The sequence below is a fragment of the Tursiops truncatus genome, chromosome 18 (assembly GCF_011762595.2).
Source record: "Tursiops truncatus isolate mTurTru1 chromosome 18, mTurTru1.mat.Y, whole genome shotgun sequence".
Taxonomy (NCBI): domain Eukaryota; kingdom Metazoa; phylum Chordata; class Mammalia; order Artiodactyla; family Delphinidae; genus Tursiops; species Tursiops truncatus.
Genome location: NC_047051.1, coordinates 77111104 through 77127405, shown reverse-complemented (window position 1 = coordinate 77127405; position 16302 = coordinate 77111104). Strand labels below are relative to the sequence as shown.

The 16302-nt window shown below is 55.5% G+C and overlaps 2 protein-coding genes across 9 annotated transcripts in view; one reads left to right on the top strand and one right to left on the bottom strand.

The window, feature by feature from the left end:
• ATP11A (ATPase phospholipid transporting 11A) overlaps nt 1–12902 on the bottom strand; it is a 119124-nt gene extending 106222 nt beyond the window's left edge. For all 8 annotated transcript variants that reach the window (XR_002173429.3, XR_002173430.3, XM_019921000.3 and 5 more), the window contains exon 1: nt 12770–12902. Coding sequence is in view for 6 of the 8 variants with exons in the window: in XM_019921000.3 (XP_019776559.1) it covers nt 12770–12808 (39 nt within the window). In the remaining 2 variants the exon portion in view is untranslated. The remainder of the gene's footprint in view (nt 1–12769) is intronic.
• Nucleotides 12787–15595, top strand: LOC141277085 (uncharacterized). The gene is made up of 2 exons (XM_073795423.1): nt 12787–13675; nt 14142–15595. Exons 1-2 carry the CDS (start codon nt 12807–12809, stop codon nt 14272–14274), a joined length of 1002 nt encoding a protein of 333 aa, XP_073651524.1. The 5' UTR covers nt 12787–12806; the 3' UTR covers nt 14275–15595.
• Nucleotides 15596–16302: the final 707 nt, after the last annotated feature.

The window sequence follows — 16302 nt, the reverse complement described above, 5'->3', positions numbered from 1 at the left end:
TTGAAACCATGCTGTTCTCTAAAAAGCGACAGGGCAATTTATGAAATCAAGGGATTATTTCAATTTAAGAACAAAAAAATCTCATATCCCCTTTGGAGGAGAAATAACAGGAAACTGCTTCTCACAGACCCAATAATTTTATAGAAAAAATTTAAGTTTAACCTATTCTTAATAATTTTTTAGACAGTAAAAGAACACATGTTATAGATTAACTCAAAACAGAAAACTGATCTGAACCAGTGAATCAGCGGAATGCAGTTTCTGGAGGAAAATTTCACATAAAATGCTGTAATTGCTATTCCTTATTAACGCACTTAGGAGAAAGCCACATGGCTTTATCATGTCGTTAAACAAACACCATTATGAACTATATTATTTGAAAGTATTGCCAACTAGACATAACTTTTTTTTTGGAGGTACGCGGGCCTCTCACTGTTGTGGCCTCTCCCGCTGCGGGGCACAGGCTCCGGACGCGCAGGCTCAGCGGCCATGGCTCACGGGCCCAGCCGCTCCACGGCATGTGGGATCTTCCCGGACCGGGGCACGAACCCGCGTCCCCTGCATCGGCAGGCGGACCCTCAACCACTGCACCACCAGGGAAGCCCTAGACATAACTTTTATGATATTCTGTTTCATTACAGAATTACTTGTTCTAAGACAAATATCAGATTTTCTTGTCTGGAGCGGTAATCACCACTCCGGCCGCTCTCGACAAGCACACACTAAGCAAAACTAAAGCCCAAATGAATCCTCACGTTCAAGTACTTAAATTTTAATAAAACTTACCATTGCCAATTATTTAAAAGAGAAAAAACCCTCCTGCCAAAGGTACATTTTCCATTAAAATTTAATCAGCACTTAGGTTTCAATAAGTCTTCCCATGACCCTGATAAGGTCCTTATCATTGATTTAAAAAAAACATGTTCCCAAAAAAGCAAGATATACAATATCGAATGTGGAATAAACTACTTAAAATTGCTCTTAAATCAGTTTCTGTTTGGGAAGATGAAAAAGTTCTAGAAATGGATGGAGGTGATGTGAATGTACTTAAAGCCACTGGACTATACACGTACTTCGAAACGGTCAAAATGGTAGATTTTAGGGATATTTTACGACAATAACAAAAGAACTGCCCATAAACCAACCTACCGTATATTCACTCAATAAGTCAATGCATCTTTATAATGTTAAACCATCTTAATTTAGCTATTATGTCACGTTTTCCTCATTTGGCCATATAATTTTTTAAAGTTTTATTAGAGTATATAGTTGATTTGCAACGTCATGTTAGTTTCAGAAGGACAGCACAGTGAATCAGTTATACAGATACATACGTCCGCTCTCTTTTTAGACTCTTTTCCCATATAGGTCATCACAGAGTATTGAGTAGAGTTCCTTGTGCTCTACAGGAGGCCCATATAACTTTAAAACAAACTGAAACCTTTATCAAAGGCAACATATATAACACATTCCATATTTTAAGCAGTGAAATTTGCGGGGCGGCCACGTGCTCCTATTAAAACGTTGGTGACAGGCTTCCCTGGTGGCGCAGTGGTTGAGAGTCCGCCTGCCGATGCAGGGGACGCGGGTTCGTGCCCCGGTCCGGGAAGATCCCACATGCCGCGGAGCGGCTGGGCCCGTGAGCCATGGCCGCTGAGCCTGCGCGTCTGGAGCCTGTGCTCCGCAACGGGAGAGGGCACAACAGTGAGAGGCCCGCGTACAGCAAAAAACAAACAAACAAACAAAACGTTGGTGACACATCATCCCTGTCACATCCCCCCCCCCCCCCCGCCCCCGCCACCGCCCTCGGGCCTGCCGCCCTGGGCTGGCCTCTGGCCTCCATCCTGCCCAGAACCATCCTGTCTCCCGCTCCCAGACCTGGCTCCTGTCACACCCCCTCCCCCTGACCCCTCCTCGGCTCACGTCTGTCCGCGGCCCTTCCCGACACCTGGCCTACTGTGTGCTTATTTATTTTGTCCTACACCACCCAAATGCAGTCTCCGGGGGCGCCCGGGGTGTCTGTGTATGCTGCCCTGCCGCCGAATCCCTTCAGCAAGTGTCAGTAAACATGTGGTAACAGCCGATGCTGAGCACCTGGCGTGTCCCGAGCGCAGCGCACGTCTTCCTCTGCTGGAATCTCACTAGGTTTGCCCCACACGTGTTCTTCAGCGTCAAGAATAGCTTATTCCCATTTTACCACAGAAAAATGGTGAAGTGAGTTGAACATCAGAAGCGAGGACTCAGACCCTAACCACAAGATGGTCACCCCAACTTTCTAACACGCGTGGCTTTCAGGTTTATATCCAACTGAAAAAAATGGACGCACACGCCTCACGGTTATATCTACTATTTTAATGCTCTGCCTAAATTGATCCAAGTCAAAACAACTGTTTCCATACACTTTCTAAACAGAAAAGGTAACGTAAATTATTCCACACGCATATATCCGTCACTTTCAGATATTTCACCTGAAAGTGACAGATAAATCTAGGTCTGCTTTACCCTCATACCACATCTCTTCCACACCAACGATCACCCCATGATTTTGTTCCATGGAATGACTTTAAATTAATTCCATGATTTAAAATCTCAGTTTTGTGGGCAGTCCCCGAGGCCGTCCTGAAAAATCACAAAGAAATCCGGATGACGTTCCAATGGCTGCCCTTAACTGTCCCTAATCCTTTGCTGAAAACACGGTGGAGGAGATCCTCTTTTCTCTGAAGGAGGGAGATTAGGTAACGGCTAGGATGGCTGACTCCTTCCCTGTCCGGGAGCAGGTTCAAGGGAGGGAGGCCAACATGCCAGGCCAGAGTCAGACGCACATGGCCCAGGTACGAACTTGACCTTCAGGAGGCAGAGCCCGTCATTCTGCACAGACAGTTCAGACGGGACAGTACGGGAGGTGGGAGAGCCCCTCAGGGTCCTGTGGCTCTAACTAGTGTCACAGCATCAGACGGGGTGAGCGACCAGCCTCACAGCAACAGCAGAGGCCATCCAGAGTCCTAATCACATGATGAATAATGCTTTAGGGTCACTTCCGACGCGGGCTTACAACAGCGTAAGCAAATTTTTAATAAAAGACAACGAGGCCGTGATTACAGAGAAACCTAAGAGGGAAAGGTCCACAGCAGCTGGCTTGGGAACTTATACGCACTGCCGCGAAAGCCCACGATGTGTGGGCGACAGGGTGACACCATGCTCTGGATGTGCAGAGAAGTCACGTCCCTGTCACCCTAATGACAGCTCGGGGTCACCTTCCAACCATCACTTTCCGATTTTGCCAAAGGTAAGAGGTCACCCTGTACAGAGCAGATCGACAGCGTGGAGTCCCTAAAACCCAACCCCACTGACTAGGAGAATCGGCTCGTTACGCAGCGGCCTCCCAGCTTCCGAAGCAGACACGTGCGCCCAATCCAGTTACGTGGCAGATACCGTGACATCTGTCCTGTCAACAAGCCAGACGCTGTGGATTTAGGTTATAACACAAAACCCAAAACAACACTTTATAGTCTAGTCTTAATACCAACCACCATTCTCCTACCAATCCTCCTACGGGGGAAAAATGAAGCAACAGAAAGAGAAGAAAAAGATATAAATACACACAACCTTAGATCTGATCAAATAATGCAAACTGTGGTCTGTCAGAGGTCACACCGGCCTAAATCTGCCCCACAGTTTAAAAAGTAACCCATTCCCACTACACGTTTATTTTATTTTAGTCTTCCCAGATTCTGTGGAACATTTTTTTTTGTATTTGTTTGATAAAACAGTCAGCAAACGATGCGCTGTTTCAAACCGCCTCCTTTGAGGTTCTTCACCTGTGTGAACGTTTACCACCCAAACAGCGCCTCCTTTAACAGTATACAGCCTTGAACTGAACTGTGTCCCCCTGAATTCACATGTCGAACCCCTAACCCCCGATGTGATTAGAGTTGGAGATAGGGATTTGGGGAGGGAATTAAGATGAAATGAGGTCGTAAGGGTGGACTCGTAATCTGATAGGATTGGTGTCCTTACAAGAGGAGGGAGAAGAGATCACTTGCTCTGCTCCCCTCCCTCCTTCCCTCCCTCTCTGGGCACCAGAGGAGGCAGCTGAGGGGAGGGAAGGCTGCCACCTGCAAGCCAAGAGGAGGCCCCTCACAGGAACCCACCTGCAGGCCCCAGGTCTTGCACTTGCAGCCCCGAGGCTGAGAATCTGAGCTCTGCAGTGGGCACCAGCCCTGCCTGCGGTGAGCAGACCAGGACACGCCCAGGCCTGTCACAGCTTTGTATTTTAGATGCCGGCGCTTAAACACAACATTAAAGTTCACAGACCCGCCATGAGCATCTCAGAGAACAACCCCAGAAACAATGTCAGCTTTTCGCCATTGAGACCACTCCTTCCTCAGCCACATTCTTAGCATCAACATCCTCGATAATCAAACGGGTGTGTTGACATGATCGGCATCTCAGAGTCGTGCTGGCTGGTCTCTGACCTAAGACCCAGGAAAGAGCCGTGAAGAAGGGCGCTGAAAGGTCATGGCAAAGGGCACAACGTCCACACTCGCTGGGAAGCCCCTGGCCCAACGCAGACGAGGGGACGGAGGGGTGGTGAGCTGCCCCCGGGGAACACAGCCGGAAGAGCAGACTGGACGAGCCAGGCCCCCGTCCACTGTGTTCACAGAAAGATTCGTGAGCCCCAAGGAAACTCGCAAAGAGCGTTCGCATCTTCTCAGGCGCATATGCACTCACGGGCTCCAGCGGAACACCACGCCCACATGCGCAGCATCCCATCCTCCCGCGTGCCCGGCGGCGGGAGGGGCTCCTGGAACGGATGCAGGTCCCCCAGCAGGTAACATGTGGAGGAAACGGTGCAGAAGACGGTAACTCTGGCCTCTACCTATCACGGAACCCGTGAAACAGGCACTGGTGTGAGCACAGCAGAAACAAAGTGAGTGGAAGTTAAAAGCCTTTTTGCCACTGGCAGCCCACCTTTGCGAAAATGTTTTATCCGCAAATCACACACAATGGACGGGGCAAATTTCTCAAGGGTCACCAACCCTGACAGGGGCAGCCAACGAATGTGGGCTCAAGTCCGTGTCGAGTGGGGGCAGATTTTGATGCCGGGTGACGCGGGGCACGCTGCTGCCTCCCAGGAAAACTGACTTCTTCTACTGCCTACACCACTCCCAGGAGGTGCTCTGATACTGAAACCCACCAAAGACAAAATCAAAACCCCAGAAAAATGGGAAACATTTTGCCCACATAAACCAGGAGGGTGAGAGGTGGTTAAACATTTCTGGACCAGGAATTTGGAAATCCATCCGAGTGACTCTTCTCCTCAGAGGATGACTAACCCCTCAAGTCAGGAGTGACGGAAACAAAGACGGGAAGGACACCTGCAAATGTGTGTAAATATGTTACCAACAAACTCCTCGCTGAGAGCGTGGGGAAAGGAGGACTCGGGGGAAATGACTTTCCTCCCGCTCCACTTAAAAATGGGGGAAATAGGGCTTCCCTGGTGGCGCAGTGGTTGAGAGTCCGCCTGCTGATGCAGGGGACGCGGGTTCGTGCCCCGGTCCGGGAAGATCCCACATGCCGCAGAGCGGTGGGCCCGTGAGCCATGGCCGCTGAGGCTGCGCGTCCGGAGCCTGTGCTCCGCAACGGGAGAGGCCACGACAGTGAGAGGCCCGCGTACCGCAAAAAAAAAAAAAAAAAAATGGGGGAAATATGTAAAGGTTTGGTTTGAAGAGGCAGCTAATGATTAACTCACCCACAGAGCTCACCTGGTCTGGCCTTTGCCCGGGTGACAGAGGTAACATTAACAGAGGGGGCCTAAAATCCTCTCCTGACTCTCGACCCAGTGGCGGGTTTTTTCCAGGTCCACACGCAGCATGAGCGAGCCTCCCACCCCGGCAGATACTGCTGGATCGCCGCCCCGGCACCACCCCCCAGCACCCAGCACACACACCGGGGGACACGGAGCCCACCCCTCTGCTCTCGGTGGCCGGTCACACGGGTGTCTTCTAAACTCCCTACAGACGCAGCTTGCTTTGGGTTCAAAGGTACACCCGAACTGGAGGAGCCTGTATCCTGGGGTGGTGATGACAGGGCAGCCACAGGACAGGGCGCTGAACCCTCCGTGAGGGGCAGCCATGGTCCCGGGAAGCCATGGCGAGGAAACCTGGACACGTGCTCACACTCACCATGTTTAAATGTCGGCCAGACGCTCAGGTAGCTCTGACACAACCACATCAGAGGGACAAGAGGGCCGGTTCCCTACCTGCGCCTGCAGACAGGGTTCTCGGCCTTCACCCGGGCAGGCACTCCTTTGCGAACCTAGCAAGTCTGGGAACCCCCTGCCCAGAAAACAAAAGGCATCCACGCAAAAAGTTCTGCGCTCTGCGCGACGGGGGTCCAGGCCTCGCAGGGGACCAGCTAAGAATGCTCGTTCGAGACGAGGCTCCGGGAGAGGGTCCTTTCCAGGCCCGGGGTCCACAGGACGGATGCAAGAAAAGAGGAGACACATCCCGGGAGCCCAGTGTTCAGAGGACCTGCCCTCGAGCCACAGACAGAGCACGGCGGAAGCTACCACCGAGTCAGGCGTCCGCACCAGAGGTGCGGGGACCGCGGCTGTGACCCTGGGGACTTAGTGTTTATTAAGTGAGGGGGTGGGACCGGACGCCTTCCCCGTCTTTTCCCACATTGTTAAGACTCTGTGAAATGTACCAGGGAAAGAGAATCCAAAAGCTTGACGTATCATCAGTCACTCAAGTCCTTGGAAGAGCCACGCTTTCCTTCGGAAGCAGGCAAGGGCAGCTTCTTCAAGACTCTTGTTAACAGCAGTGATAAGAGGCGCAATCAGTCTTGGGGCAGATGTTCACGGAGTGTTGACTCTGTGCCAGGAGCGGTCCCGGGCCTACGGGGGAGTGGGGGGCGGGGGGAAGGCTGGGCTCCAGAAGGTAACGTGGGATCTGCGGACACAGGGGAGGAATTCCAGGTCTCCCCCAGGCAAGGTGTCGATGGGAAGGGAGAGGCCCCAGGGGTGACCCCGGTGAAGGGGCGGCTGACCCGCTGGGCCCTCCTCTCTGCCTGGACGCGCCCGCCAGACGCTGCAGCTCAGCGAGCCTCGCGGTCCCGGCTCCAGCACCCACCACTGCCCAGCGAGCCTCGCGGTCCCGGCTCCAGCACCCACCACTGCCCAGCGAGCCTCGCGGTCCCGGCTCCAGCACCCACCACTGCCCAGCGAGCCTCGCGGTCCCGGCTCCAGCACCCACCACTGCCCAGCGAGCCTCGCGGTCCCGGCTCCAGCACCCACCACTGCCCAGCGAGCCTCGCGGTCCCGGCTCCAGCACCCACCACTGCCCAGCGCCCTGGGACAGCACTTCTGGGGCCACAGGGGCGGGGGTCCGGCTGTCTGCCCCTTGTCTGGCTCAGGCTGCGTCGGTGAACACACACCAAACGTGTGCCGCGCCTAAGAAACCCAGCAGGACCCTGTGAGGCCCTCTGGCTACAAATCCTTTCCGGGTTCCCCGTCTCTCGTTCATAGGAAAAAGTTTCAGTGTCCGTGACCTTCCCTGGGTTCCAAAGGGCAGACTCCAACAGCTGCTATCAGGGAAGCGGGGAACGCAGAGACACGGGAGGGGCGACAGTGCAGCCTGGGGCCTGGCCCCCCTGGAGGCACGTACATCACCACATCTCAGAGCTCTTCCGCAGGAGCCAAGACCCCACCCAGTCGCTTCAGGCTGAGCACAGATTCCTGGAGCCCCGCCCTGCTACCTCGCCGCCAGCCAATCAGAAGACAGTCACGCGCCCTGACGCCCTCACCACCAATTTTGCCATTAAACACGTCTCCCCGAAAACCGTCAGGGGGTTCAGGGTTTTTGAGCACGAGCCGCCCATTCTCCGTGCTCGGCCCTGCCTGCAATAAACCTTTCTCTGCTCCGAACTCCGACGCTGCGGTGCGTCGGGCACATGAACTTGCGCTTGGTAACACCTGCACCAGGTACGCCGGGGTCAGCTGTGAGGGCAGAAAGGTGACCCCTGGTGGGGCCACCTCGGACACGATGGAGGTGGGGACGGACACGCCCACCGGAGGGACACCGAGATGCCACATTACAGAAACGAGGCTGTGAAGGAAAGGGAAGCGGGGAGATCGTGGGAAGGGAATGTGGGGTCAAGAAAGTCTGCTTTTCGGGCTTCCCTGGTGGCGCAGTGATTCAGAGTCCGCCTGCCGATGCAGGGGACGCGGGTTCGTGCCCCGGTCCGAGAAGATCCCGCATGCCGCGGAGCGGCTGGGCCCGTGAGCCATGGCCGCTGAGGCTGCGCGTCCGGAGCCTGTGCTCCGCAACGGGAGAGGCCACAGCAGTGAGAGGCCCGCGTACCGCAAACAAACAAACAAAGTCTGCTTTTCAAAAAAAAAAGGCGATTTCAAGGCATGGCTGAGGGCCACAGGGACTGGGTGACGTCACCCTAAAAGGGAGACGCTGCTGATTGAGGATAAGGAGGGGTGAGGGGCGGGGGACCCCAAGCTGCAGGACAGATCTTTACAGAGCGGGCTCCCCTGCCCCGAACCAGAAGGGCGGCAAGAGCACCGACAGGCGTGGGCCGGTGGCAGAGGCGCGTCCCGTCTGAGGACCGCTGTGCTCTCCACCAAGTGCAGGGCAAGCCGGCCCTCCACACCTTCCGCAGGGGGAGGGGGGCCAGAGGCTCTCCAGGAAGCAGCAGACGCCGTCCCTCCGAGGAGCTGGGGCTGCCAGCAGCACCGGGCTCACCTTTCAGATAAGAGGCCCCCTGACAGAGCACCTCCCCATGCCACAGGGCCCCATCCTGGCAGCGCCCCCAGGGAGCCGCAGTCGGTGCCTCGTTTCAAGCAGGAAGACGCCCAAGGCCTCGCAGTCAGAGGCCGGCCCAGGTCTCAAGCTGCCTGTTAGGCTCTGACGCTGAACTTTTGACCTCCACAAACAACTGTCTTGTTTCTCAGATACCAGGAGTCAAGTAAAAGCAAAAACAATCCCTTGTTCAATCTTGTTGAGTTTATATTGCTGTAAAAATGACTTTTTATTGATTTTCCTTGCAAATAAATAGCATTTCTGCCGGCGTTTAACTTGGTTAAAAAAGCATCTGTAAGTCTGGGACTTGGGGATCTAAGCAGCTCTGATTACCCTGTTGCCAATGGAACATGTGGTCCCAGCACCGAGGAACAGTGCGTCTCTAGGTTTCAAGGCCCAGCACAGCTGTAAACAGAGGCCTTCCTGCGTACTGAGCGGCAGCTCAGTGCATTCCAGGTGGTTTTAGCTAACTGTAAACTGCGGACAGGACAGCGTGCTCATCCCTAGAAATGCAACTGACTGCAGCCAAACCCAAACACCTAAACTCCCTCTTCCCCTCGGGTTATTAAACCTACCCTCAGGCGTGAAAGAAAAGCATGTGAAGGTCCCTTGCGGCAACGGACATTAAACAGGGTTTGAAAGGACAATGGAAGGAACTGAACTTAACAGCCAGGACACAAAGGTTAAATTACACACCTGGCAGACTGCTTTGAAAGGCCTGCGCAAACACTGCAGCACAGCCCTCGGGCCAGCCTAGGGGGTCACCTACTTCAAATACCTGACGGCCTCGGGGGTTCCAGCGACTTAACTTAGTGTCCTGGGGTGCAGACTCCAGGCAGATCCGGAGGCCCCACGTCGGAAGCGCCATGTTAAAACTAAATCTGCCTCGGATGGATGGGTCCGCCTGTAGGGCAGCACCAGTGGGCACTGACGTCCAGGGCACACAGCATTTGGTGATAAAAAAACAAACCACCGCAGACCCATGAGCATGCATTCAAATGGTGAATTTTAAAGGCGTAAAGCATTCTAACACAGCCACGCTTGAGGTTCTCCAGGGATCAGTGATGTTTACTAAACACAAACGCCAGAAACATAACAAACTTAAGCTTTACACTCACATCTCCCGAATGTGAGGCGTGGATGGAAAGGAGAGAAGTGTCCCGACAAGGTGGGCCTCCTGGCCTGGAAGTAACTGTTGTGCTCAGAGGTGGCCTGCAGGCTTTCCGTGGGGCCTGCGGCATTTTGGCGCCCCTCGTTTCAAAATTTCCCGAAGCTGCTCCAGAGCAGGGCACCCAGGGCCCCTGGTGGCCGTACTGACTGGCCTGGCCGGCAACCGACAGAGATGCCTGCCCTCCCCCGGCCAGTGACGGGGGCAAACTTATGCTAACGGCTAGTCGTGACGCGTGTGCTGAGCACTTCCGCAGAGCCGGGCACCACTCTTAGCTCCTGGCCTGTACTAACTCACTTAATTCTCACGATAACCCTCTGCAACGGGTACCGCTATTCATCCTCAGATGAGAGAACCGAGGCAGAGAAAAAGCGAAGCCACCTGCCCAGGGTGACACGGCCTCAAAGTGGGCAGGCCAGGTCCACATCCAGGTGGGCTCCCGGAGACTCTGCAGGTGCCTCTCAGAACTTAAACTACCCGACTCTGGGTTTCCCACCTCACATCTCTTCTAGGAGGATAACACTAGTTCTCCACCCACTTCGTTAAACATTTCTTTTAAAAGCTCAAGGTACAGAAGCGCTTTGCCATTTACAAGTACAGCGCGTACAGCGCATCTCTACGCGGCTGACATGCATCGAGGCTCACAAACGACCAGTAATGCCAGCTTTGGCATATACCTGGCCTAACCCGGAAGGGAATCCTCTCATTCATTTGCCTATTCTACCTCTCTGGAATTAACCCAGAATAGAATACCCACAGCAATGGTTTCCAAGGACTCCTTTATCTTTGGCAGCCCTCAGGCGTCATCATGAAAAGGTTTCTTTGTCCTGGAAATTCTGACTGTGTGAACACCAGATGGGAACACGGTATGACTTTATTCATGCTTATGAAATACGTCATATATGGAAACCACAAGGAAATATGAATATTTAATCCCAGAGTCTTTCTTCGCCCTCTAGCAAAAGGAAGTATAATTAATTCCTAAATATTGAAAGATAATCCAATTATAAGCAAACAAATTGACTGTTTCTGGAAAAAGTCAAATTAGTTTAATAACGTAGACATGAGTTTCACATCATAGAAATGAATGGTTTTGTATGTGAATATGGTGAAGTAGACAAATGATCAGACTGTTAAAAAAAAAAAAAGATGTGGAATGAGAAACAAAGAAATAATAACAGCACCCTGTAACTGGATCCCAGGGACATTACCAAACATATATGCTGGGAAAGTTCACTGAAGAATATTTCCCAGTTAGGTCTGAGAAAAATAAGTCTAATAACACAGCAAAGGGGAATTAAAATGTATCAGGTACACCAACATTTATAGAGATTGATATGCCATGAAACAGCTGAAGGCCTGGAGGACGTAAGGGAGTGAAAGCACAAAACTCGGACACCTGTCTGCCGGACTCCGAGGACGAAGGGGTCACAGGAGCAGGACGGAGGGGAAGACCCACCAGGCGGGGGGCCTCGGACCAGGAGACCCGTGGATAGAGACTGCGCGTTACCGCTCACAATTCAACTCTCCTTCCTATCACAGAGTCTCAGAGTTGGAAGAGAACAGAAATTAACTGGAAAACTAGTGAGCACATCCTAGGCAAACGCTGGCTCCGAGCTCGAGGGCCATAAGCCTGAGAACAGAATGTCTGGGACCCGTCAAGCGTTTCTCTAAGACATCTGATTACCTACTGCCACTGTTACCTGATTTTCCAGAACTTACTACTGTAGAGACACCAAGGTGACCCTGATGTTTACACTCACGTTATAAGATGGACTCAAGAATCCCTGAGGGGACAGGGCCCTTCCCACGGGAAGCCTTCCCGGCCCTAACCAGAATCCCAGAGGGGTTCGTCCCACTAACCGGAAGGCAGACTGCCCTCCCCAGGGGAGCTACTGGAAGGTGCCACGAGCTCCCCTGACCCTTGAGTCCTCTGGTGAGTGGATTCGGGGGAAGGCACTGATTCAACGTTCCCCTTGGATGAACAGAAACACCCTCGTATGCGGCCGAGGTCTCCTCGAAGGAAACACGTAAATATGAATGACTGACGAAGGGAATTCCTCAGCCAGAAGAAAACAAGTTCCCACCACCGTTCCCTCTCCTAGCGGAAACCTCAGTGCGCACAACTTTTGCAACCTGCGACTGGCGGCGGTGCGCGCGGGGGACAGGGGGGCCTTTGTCAGAGACGCGACCAGTTTCCTTCTCCTGCGCGCACCCCCTCTACCCCCGGGGCCGGCGACAGCGCCGCACGCGGCTCCCCTCGGGCGGATGGGAAACAAACCCAACTTGACCCTCCGTGTCCCCCTGCCCAAGCCCGGCGTCGCCACGCGCCTCCCGGAGCGAAGACTCCGGGGGAACCCCGAACCGCCAGCCTCGGGTCTGACTGGTTACTTTCGGGACAAAGGTCCCAAACTTCACTTCCGAACCCCCCGGTGCTGTTACCAAACTAACGAGCAAAGCCACCGCCTTTTTCCCTGTGGGTGCCCCTCTCCCTGTCCCTTAACCCTGGGGTAGCGCCAGCAGGCGAGGCTAAGCCCGAGCATCCCTCCCCAGCCCGGCCCGCGCCGATCTAAGCAGTCTCTGCCCCGGCAGCTCCGCCCGGCTCCTCCGCCGTCGGGGTCCAGGTGCCAGCTCCGCAGGTACCCCGCGTCCTGCCGTCCCCCGGGGCGCGGTCGGCCGCACGAGGCCGCCCAAGCCCCCAGCGACCCAGGGCCGGCGGCCGCGGCACGATCGGGGGCGAAGGGCCCGTCCCCCCCGGTCCCGGCCCCGGTCCCGCGCCGGCCGCACTCACGTATCTGTGCACGAGCGTCCGCACGAGGGTGCAGTCCATGGCTCCTCCGGCCGCGCCCGCCCGCTCAGCGCCCCCGAGCCCGGCTCGGCGCGCCCATGGGCCCGGGCCCGAGTGCGGCCGCGCGCCCCGCCCCGGTCACGGCCTGGGCGCGCCGGGCGGTGCGGGGGGCGGCCGCGGCCCCTCCGCGCTCATGCCCGGCCCGGCCCGCGGCGGCCGGCTCGGGGATGGCCGCTCGGCGACCGGAGCCCGCGTGCCGAGGCCCAGGCGGTGGGGCTGCGGGCTCGGGGGCGCGGCGGCCGGCGCTCCCGCCGCTGCTCTGCTGCTCGGCTCCTCCTCTCCGCTCCGCGGCTCTGCCCTGCTCTGCTCTGCTCCCGGTCTCCGCCCGCCGCCGTCTCAGCCCGGCCTCCGGCAGGCCGGTCCCCGCGCGCACGTCACGAGCGCGTGTGAGCATGCGCCCCGCGGGCCGCGCCCCCGCCCCGCTCCCGCGCCCTGGCGCTCTGGTGCCAGCCCGCCCCGGCCCTGCCCCCTCCCGGCCTGCCCCCTGGCGCAGGGCCGCCGAGGGGACCCGGGGGCGGAGGGCGGGGCGCGGTTCCCTGTTGCTTCCGCCTCCCGGGCGGGGGTGCGGGCCGCGCAGCCGGGGCCTGGACGGCGGGCCCTGGGCGTCCAGCCCTGGGTCCTGCCTGAAACGTGTATCTCCCCGCGAAGGCCCGAGGGCAGGGGCGAGATCGCGGGGAGTCGGGGAGGGGGCGGGATCAGGTTGGGCCGGAGACCGGCTAAACCCGGCCTGTGTCTCCCTCGTGCTCCACGGCCCCACGCGCGGCCCGCCTGCTTGGCAGGTGAGGGGGCGCCGAGGCGGGCCCCGCGGGGCTGCCCAGAGTCGCGCAGCTCCTCTGCGCCGAGGCGAAGGTAAGCTCAGCGTCTTCCACCTAGGATCCCCGCTTCCTTCTGAAACCCCGCCGGCTCCCTCGCCCGGGGCCCCTGGCCCAAGGACTCCAGAGCTGCGACACTCACAGGCACTTGTAATCCGGCGGGGCTGAGGCGTTGGAATCAGCCTTGAACCTGTTCGGCCCGCCCGGCCCGGCTGGCCGACCCCTTCGGTCCTGCCGGTCCAGCTCCTGCCTCCGTCCCTGGCTGCGCCAGGCGGTCACCCGGAGGCTGAGCTGGGCCCGCGGGAAGGAGCTCTGGGCTCCGGGCCTCCAGGCCCCGGGGGGCGCGCGCTCGTGCGTTATCTGGTCACCAGACGGAGAACCCTTGCGTCTCTCAGACACCTCGATTTCAATCCCAGGGAATGCTTCTGTTTCCCCAAGGGGAAACGAACTATCTCTTCTCAATCACAGTCAGCCTTGAATTAAAGGATGCACTTTGTTTCCAGCATCTGTTCTCGCTGCCACGGGCCACCACTTGTGAAACCAGAGGGGCCTGACAGGGCCCCTGGAGGAACGCCACTGAGTGTCCCCCTGGCTGGCTGTGAAGAGAAGCTTCCACGTGGACCCTTTGGGGATTAGATACAGAAGCCTGGGATTGGGTGGGAGTGAATGGTGGTCATGGCTAAACTATCTGGATTCTGAACTGCTTTTCTTCAGTAAAATGCTCGTTTTTGGTCACCTAACTCATCGATTCTCCACTTTCCAACCGAATCTACTCTCTCCTGCGTGGCATCCAGGAGGCCAATGGCCAGCGTCAGGGGATCTTCACCAACGGGGCGCCAGTTGCGAGCTGAGACCAAGCAGGGAGGCTGGGGCCTTTCTTCCCTCGTCTGCACCCTGGCCTGGCAGTGTCTGTGTCCTTCGGTGACCACAGTGCTTGCCCAGCTTTCTTTTCTGTTGGATCAATTCGTGTCAGGCGCCGAATGAGTGGGTGACAGTTGTCACCCCATGCTTCCTACAGCCAGGCAGCGGGGTCAGCTGGGCCCTGGGGAGCAGCACCTCTGGTGGGTCGTGGAGCCACGTTCACACTGCAGCAGGTGGTCCTGTTGCCATGCGGTCTTCCACATCTCCTCCCAGGAACGCCTTCTGCTTTCTGCCGGGACCCTGGCTGCTTGAGACAGATATTGACCGGCCTAGCACCTTGCGAACGGTGACATTTGCAGGGGGCGGGTGGAAGGACACAGACAGAGGCCACACAAGGCCACAGGATAAAGGCTGTGTGCCTTTCAGGGACACCTGTTTTGTTCAGTGGTCAATGCTAATTTCATCTTGTAGTAAACACTGTGGTGGCCACAGCCATGCCCTCCGTCCTTGCTGGCAGAAGCCCACCTTGGTGCAGGTAGCCACCCTCTGTGTGGCTAGGGGTAAACTGGTCCATGTGAGCTAATCTCGGTAACTCCATGCCTCTTCTTGTGACTGGTTTTGAAACAAGTTTTAAACCAGTGAATCCTGCTGTTGGGAAAGGTCTCCTCACTTGTAAAAAGCGCATAAAGAGGACATGCTCCTCGTTTCCTGCCGGATGTTGTGTGTCTGGATGTGATGTCTGGCGTTTCGCAGCCTTCTTGCGTCCGTGATGTGACAGAAACAGCGTCACAGTGGGGATGGCAGCGTGGAGAGATGGGAAGAGCATGGGTCCTTGGTGACACCACTGGGCCACTACCCTAACTTGGATTTCATGTTTTGAGAGATAATAAATATCCTTATTGAGTTGGATTTTCTGTTGCTAGCGGCTCACAGCATCCTAATTCTAAACCTATGGAAACATGGGATTGATATATATACACTAATATGTATCAAATAGATAACTAATAAGAACCTGCTGTATGAAAATAATAATAATAAAAAAATAAACCTATGGAACCAAACCAGTTAGGTGTCTATTAAAGTAACATTAAGTTCAGCTCACGCTGTGAGTGGGTTATTTATTTCTGGTAACAGACCACACAAACTTGGGCGCTTAAACACCAGTGAGCTATTATTTCTCAGGACAGTGTTTTGGGGGAAGGTTCCTCTGTTCCACCTGGTCGTGGCTGGGATGGTTCATGCATCTGCATTCTTTTGGGGGCTTAGCTGGGCCCTGGGGGTTTCTGATGGCTTTAGTCACATGTCTAGTACTAGCCTCAGCTGGGTCAATGGAGAGCTGGGAGCAGGTGGCCTCTCTCTCCGTACTTGGTGGTCAGCCTGAGCTTCTTTACACGCAGCTGGATCCCAAGAGGGTCAAAGTGGACACTGCCCGGCCCCTGAAGGTCTGGGCTTGGAAGTTCCGGATCATCACCTTCCTCTCATTCTATTGGGGAAAGTAAGCCCAAGACCATCCTGGATTCAAGGGGGAGGGGCAGAGCCTTGTACATAAAGGATGAGAGAACCTATGAACAGTCATCTTCAGAAATAACCCACCTTACACATCAAACGACGACTGAGTATGTTGACAGTATCACAGGAAGGTCACAGTGAAAAGGCTGTGGGAACTCCAGGGCCTGTGTGTTTCTTCATTGCCATCCAAGCGGAAAGAGAGTCTCCACTCTGATTGGACCGGCCACATCCTCTGCCCATTCCTGGCCAATCAGTTACTAGGATGGTGGAATGCCATCAGATGATTGGCTTAGG

Excerpts from the sequence above, each read along its gene's own strand:
- LOC141277085 (XM_073795423.1), top strand. The coding sequence starts at position 12,807 with ATGGCTCCTCCGGCCGCGCCCGCCCGCTCAGCGCCCCCGAGCCCGGCT. Across the intron at positions 13,676-14,141 it reads TCCTCTGCGCCGAGGCGAAG|CATCTGTTCTCGCTGCCACG; the intron begins GTAAGCTCAGCG and ends CTTTGTTTCCAG.